Source organism: Xenopus laevis, chromosome 2S (genome assembly GCF_017654675.1).
Source record: "Xenopus laevis strain J_2021 chromosome 2S, Xenopus_laevis_v10.1, whole genome shotgun sequence".
NCBI classification, from domain to species: Eukaryota; Metazoa; Chordata; class Amphibia; order Anura; family Pipidae; genus Xenopus; species Xenopus laevis.
Window position 1 is genome coordinate 81,861,694 of NC_054374.1, and position 6,756 is coordinate 81,868,449.

Sequence of the window (6,756 nt, forward strand, 5' to 3'; positions counted from 1 at the left end):
TGTCAGACCCGCAGCCTATAGTACAAATCCCAGCATCCCTTGTCAGACCTGTAGCCTATAGTACAAATCCCAGCATTCCTTGTCAGACCTGCAGCCTGTACTAGTCCTTTTACTGTGATATCATGATGTTGAGAGGCTGCATTACAGCAGGGACTGGGCCTCATGTTATAATAGAGGGAAGAATGGACGGTGCCAATACAGGGAAATGCTGCAACCTGTTTAATTTCATTTAATTTAAAGGGGAACTTTGCTATAATGCTGTTGATGCAAAAGGAAAAGCTGATGCTGAATTTAGTTTTTTGCCAATGGATATCAGATGTCAGAATTTATGGTCAGAATAAAAATAACAAATAAAACAGATAAACAATATATTTAAGTTTAGGGTTTGTTTTTGGTACAGAATTGGGAGAATTGGTTAAGGGTGTGAATACTTATATAAGGTAGTGAATCCTGATATGTATAGTCTGGTGCATGTGAGCTCACAATCTCTTCTTTCTTTCTGTGTCCCCACACAGTGAAATTTCCGAGCGACGAAGCGTTTTCATAGCGTTTTCGAAGCGATTTGCAGAGTGATTTTCCGAGTGATTTCACAGCGATTGTTTTATAGAGATATTCAGCGATATTCCATCTGATTTTTGGCGTTTGGAAAAAAACATCTTCCTTTGACGTCAGCTGAAATCTTCTTCATAACCCAACAGCTCTTTTAAGAGCTAAAAGACGTGGACGCAATGCCTTTCTGCGCCCCCTGGAGGAAGGTAAGTCAACTGCTACTGTTTTAGCTGAATTTAGGGTTTTGCTGTATAGAGAACAGATACAGATAAAGTATAGAAAGTAATAGAATCTTTCTCTTCTCCTTCAGCCACAGGCCGAATCCAGTACCCTCTCCGAGATTTATAAGGTGAGTAGAAAGGAGGGTAAAACACTTGCCGCTACTGCCGGAAGTGAGACATGTTTTGTACCCTGGGGAATATTATGTTATCAATGAAATCCTTCTTTTTTCTATTTTATTTTCCAGCCTCCTGATGGTCGGCTGACCAAGGATGTGCTTCTTGGAGTGGGCGGCACTGGAGATGTCTACAAGGTAAGTTACCAACCAATTCCTAGAGAGTAGGGGAACTGAACAAGATTGTGATCACTACACACAATCACACAATGATTTAGGCAGACATATCAAGCTTCTGGTTTGGGGGCTGCATTAGACCCTCTCTTTCCTACTTGTATATAAGTCAACCTTTCTGTCTGTATTACAGGGACGACACCATCGTAGAGGCGTGGTAGCGGTGAAGATCGCCAACATCAGCCGAGTACTGTATCTTTATTATTCCAATCACTATATATGAATCCTATTTGTGTAGTTGCCTATGTGAGCTAAAGGGATTTCTCCACTCCAGGATGAAGAGTCAGTCTGCAGGGAGCTGAAGTTTCTCCAGCAGTTCGGAGGCCACAAGAACATCGCCTCTTACTATGGAGCTTACTACAGGGCTCCACTCACGGAGTGCTCATCGGAGCTCTTGGAAGTAAGAAATGATTTACTGTATCGTGTTCATTCCTCTCAATCTCCACTGGAAGTGATAGAATGCATGACCTTAAATAATTTCTATATATTGCAGATTGTTCTTGAATACTGTGGTGGAGGCTCTCTCAACAACCTCATCAGCAAGACCAATGGCCAATCCCTGAAGGAGACCTGGATTGGCTATGTCTGTAAGGAGGTTTTAAAGGTAAGGCCAGATTTACTTTTCTTTAATTGTATAAATTATATATCCAATCTCTTTGTTGGGAATGTTTAGTCTTGTGTCTGTTATGGTCTTATAACCTACATCTCAATCTCCCCAGGGGCTGCACCACATCCACAAGAACCGGGCCGTTCATAGAGACATCAAGAGCCTGAACATCATGCTCACAGAGACGGCCGAAGTCAAGATCAGTGAGTAAAACTTACACTTATAAGAGTAATGGATGGTGGGGAGCTTCTGTGAATATGGAGTCAGGGGGTTTCATAATTCGGGTTTCTATCTTATTGTGGTTAAACAAGTTATTTTCCATTAATAGATTCTATCTGTCATTTCAGTCGACTTTGGAAACAGCTGGGACCTGGACCCGCAGACTGGATTGTGCCACGAAGCAGACGGGACTGCACATTGGATGGCACCAGAGGCCATAAGAGAGAAGGGCCAGCGCCTGGCGTACGACACCAAAGTATGTTGTACTTATAATACTTGTAACAACACCGAGCATTTACTTATCAGTGTTAATGGAACATGGAAGCTGTTATTTTCTCATGGAGAGAAAAGAGTTTTTCCTGAAATGTTGGGTTTCTTAACTTTTTGCACAATGTGTCTGCTTTAATATATTTGCTCATTTGCATTGTGACCCTGGTGTTATGTACAGTAACTGCTATTGTTTGTAATGGAGATGTATTGCTGTATACACGTTTATATATAATAAAGCATTTTTTTCCTTTTACATATACCATTGTGTGTTCATTTACTAAGGGGTGCATTGGGCTATTTTAGAAGTTGTATTCTGTTCTGTTTTGGCCGTAATTGAACTAAGGAGAATGGCGTGTACTTTTGCACCCATAATAATATATGTTTCTAAAAGAGAATTGTATAAGTGTAGCCTTTTTACTTAGGTTTTATTAAACACCCACTAACCCAATTCTCTCCTTCTAATGCTCTTTGGTGTGTCTTTTGCAGTGTGACATCTGGTCGCTGGGGATAACCGCCATCGAAATGGCCGAGGGAAAACCACGTAAGTGAATCACAACAATTGTGGCTACTTTATTTTATACATTGAGCAGTAGAGGTTCCATATCAGAATGGGAGGAATTTGGGGTGATTTGCCATTTCCAGCAAAAAAGAACTATAGATACTATAGAGTCTATAGATTAAATAAATAACTTCTAGCAGGCCTGGACTGGGAGTCAACATAGGACCTGCCATTCCAAGTACACAGAGGCCCAAACAGCCCCTACCAGCCCACTATATGGTAACTTTCTATGGAACCATACAGCAGCCCCTCTGGCATTTGCCAGAACCACAGATTGCCAGTCCGGGCCTGACTTCTAGACATGTTTGATGGGCCTGATATATATGTTTTTCACTTTTAGCGTACTCAGATCAATACCCGGTGGAGCACCTGATAAGAGAAGCCCAACCACCGAAGCTTCAATCAAGTAGATGGTGAGTCGGTCCCAGCTCATGTCACTGTACATTGTACCTGTACTTGCAGACATGGAACTCCCCACATTTTCTTATTAACACTTGGGATATTTGGCAACTCCTATATCCACTTAGCTGCTTCCACAGTCTGCCCTCACCATGCCCCTTATCTGTACAAATTTGGGATAATGGGGAGATTTCAGTCTCATCTCAGGGGGGATGTGTAGTATTTTGTTTAAATACCTCCTAAATATAAATAGAGGTTTTTCTACTGCAGACTTTAAATGTGGCCCATGAGATGCAGGCAGGCAGGGATATGTGTGTTTTCAGGGAAATATAGGTGGATGCAGATATGATATATTTTATGTATATAATCACAGGGGCATAACAGTAAAACTATGGGCCCCACTTCTGTGAGATTACAGGCCATGTGCACTATGGTGCAGTCAGGAGAGGGTATGGGAAAATCACAGGACCTTACCTTGTCCCTCATAGCCTTATAGACATCTAGATTTGCCACTGATATCCTTTGTTATACCCTTGTTGACCAGTTCTGGGATAGTGGTGGGGAATCTTGGGTTGGGGAACACTTGTATGTATGTATAACTTTATTTGTAAAGCGCTAAGGAGCCGCAGTGCTGTACAGTGCGAAAAAAAAATAAACAATAGATAGATATATAGATAGATAGACAGACAGAGTAATAGAGGACCATATAGATAGACGATAGATAGATAGAGTGATAGATAGATAGATAGATAGATAGATAGATAGATAGATAGATAGATAGATAGATAGATAGATAGATAGAGGGGATAGACAGATAGATAAATAGACTGACAGATACATAGATGATAGATAGATAGAGAGATCAATAGATAAATAGATAGATAGACAATAGATAGATAGATAGATAGATAGATAGATAGATAGAGGGATAGATAATAGATAGATGATAGATATATAATTAGATAGAGGGATAGGTATACTGTAGATAGATAGATGATAGATAGAGGGATAGGTATACTGTAGATAGATAGATGATAGATAGATAGATATACTGCAAAATATATGTATACTCTGGGGTATAGCTAATGGTTACTGGGTAAAAGCTTCTGGAATCTGGAAATAATGATCTGGGGATTTTTTTTGCTAGCTAAAATCTCTTTTTTTCCAGGTCCCAACGTTTTGTGTCCTTCTTGGAGTACTGCCTGAAGAAAGATCCTTCAGAGAGAGGGAGTGCTGAAGAACTCCTGCAGCACCCATTCATCATCCAACTGCCACCTAAGAAGATCGTCAGGGCTGAGATTGAAGAACATCTCCTGACTCTGCAGAATCTGCCGGCCAAGAAAGGTGAGGGAATCCATTATATTTGATACGACTGCACCATCACACAGTGTAACTCAACAGCTGCAAGAGTTGGTTTTATTATAATGGCACTGGGAATAATAAACATATTTTAAGGGGTACTTTAGCTTAATATTATATTTTAGTATAATGGTGACAATGGCGTTCCAAGACAATTTGGTCTTCGGTCTTTATTTTTTTGTTTATAAATCATATACAAGCTCTAATTAGTATTCATGACTCACAAATATGATTTTTCCCTATCCAGCTCTCTGGACCCTGAAACAGCTGCAGCGTGCTTGTGACTTCTGCACACAGACATCGGCAGAACAAGAAGCAGCTCTGCAAATGGCCCTGGAGGGCTTCTCCTGTTATTAATCTTGTGGCCCATAACATCAACAGCCCAGAATGAGTTTCCTGAATCACAGCCGAGGAAAAAGAAACATCCGCAGGGTAAGGTCCCCATTCAGTATCCCCGTACAATGGTTCTCAGCTGGTAGACAAAGAGCAATTTGATCCCCTGCTGCCTGGTGTGTGTCTACATTGGTAGGACCCAAATCCTCACTGTGCACAAGAGGTGGGTTTCGGCTACAAGATGCTCAAGTTTAGATTTCTTGGTCACAATCCTCCCCATGTGTGAAGCAAATAAACACACGGGGCAGTAGGGGCTGAATCAAGGTTTTCTGTGCTGATGGACATTAGCCTCACTGCAGCAGCCACACAATAACACAACAGGGTAGAATGCGATTGAGAAGGCTCAGGCATTATTTCCTATTCCCATAGCCAGTGCATTTATTTCTAAAAGGAGCATCAGCCTGGGAGAAAAACTCCCTAACATGTTGGAACCCCTAATGAATAAGGCGTGTGCATAAATGCCTCTGAATCAGAATTAATTATGATCTATTACTGACTGATATTTTTTTCTCATACAGATCCAGTGGTGCCTGCAGCTCCACCAGCAACATCTCCTTTCAAGCTGATGCAGTTCAGCAAGTGGTAACTTCAAGATTCCTGCAACTACACCAGCAGTGACTTTATCTCCTTCTGTAGGTCCATGATCATATTCTTTCAAGACTACCACATCTCCACCAGTGGTGTCTTTGCTTTAGTTTACAACACTCCACCCACACACATCACCACCTCATTAGTTCCATCCATCTTGCCTTAAGCATCTACATTTCACATAACCATATCTCCAACATTCATATTGACCTCTACAGCTCCACTAGCAGCATTCACATTTTCAAACACCATAGCTCCGCTATTAGGACCTTAGTTTTCTTTAGTATTCAATTACCACATCTCCACCCAAGGACTTTTCATTATATTTTAGCTCCACCACCAGCCCTTATCCCATATTTTACCTCTACCCGCAACCTCTGTCCTTGTGCTAACACACCTCCACCAATATCTTCTTTTATTTACATATCATCAAGAGTTTCTCCTCTTTAAAATATATTCTAATCCTTGCCCTTCTTCCTGCACGCCATTGGTTCTTCCATTCCACCAATACCAAGACATTTAGTCACCACCACACAGCACACACTAAAATTATGCCCCCTACACAGAGGCTTCTCTTCCCCACTTTTTCTTTTGCCTCCCCCTCTGCAATCTCCTAACACCAATTCCTCAGTGGTTTCTCCTGTTCAAATTCTTTCCTTTCTAAATTGTTTTCTTTCAAGCCTTCTACTCAACAACCACTCACATTTCCTACTCTACACCCTGACATAAACTCTTAGTACTGATACTGACATAAACTCTTAGTACAAGTTGATCCAGGGACTTTTCCGATTGCCCTTTGGGAGTCAGGAAGGAATTTTTCCCCCTCTGAGGAAAATTGGCTCTGGCTTCAGATGGGGTTTTTGCCTTCCTCTGGATCAACTACTAAATAGAAAGATCCCTTTTACACTAAAACTTGAACCTACTGAATGTGATTCCTTCCCAACTTAAATTAGTATGAATTAATCTAAAATGCATAAATATAACATCCAATTTATAAATAAATATGTTAATACACATTTCATTGGTGTTCTTGCATTTTTTATAGTTCTATAGTATTGCCAGGGAACATTACAGAGGAGGGAGACCTCTAGTGCAAGGGAAAAGGGTCACTGAAAAATGAAGCAGGAATCAAGAGGCAAGGGTGGGAGAAATTGGTGAAAGGAGATGCTAAGGATGAAGAAATATAAGAAGGGGATAAGCCGTGTCTGGACCCAGTCCTACTGAGCTGCACTGTTGTCAGAGGTT

The 6,756-nt window shown here is 41.0% G+C and overlaps 1 protein-coding gene across 1 annotated transcript; it reads left to right on the top strand.

Annotated features, from left to right (window-relative positions):
- Positions 1 to 2,613: 2,613 nt before the first annotated feature.
- On the top strand, positions 2,614 to 6,527 carry LOC121400612 (serine/threonine-protein kinase 3-like). Its single transcript, XM_041584038.1, has 5 exons — positions 2,614 to 2,754; positions 3,113 to 3,185; positions 4,340 to 4,515; positions 4,778 to 4,962; positions 5,442 to 6,527. Exons 1-4 carry the CDS (start codon positions 2,736 to 2,738, stop codon positions 4,885 to 4,887), a joined length of 378 nt encoding a protein of 125 aa, XP_041439972.1. The 5' UTR covers positions 2,614 to 2,735; the 3' UTR covers positions 4,888 to 4,962; positions 5,442 to 6,527.
- Positions 6,528 to 6,756: the final 229 nt, after the last annotated feature.

Coding starts and splice junctions, on each gene's coding strand:
- LOC121400612 (XM_041584038.1), top strand. Junction 3,186..4,339: donor AAGCTTCAATCAAGTAGATG/GTGAGTCGGTCC, acceptor CTTTTTTTCCAG/GTCCCAACGTTTTGTGTCCT. Junction 4,516..4,777: donor GAATCTGCCGGCCAAGAAAG/GTGAGGGAATCC, acceptor TTCCCTATCCAG/CTCTCTGGACCCTGAAACAG.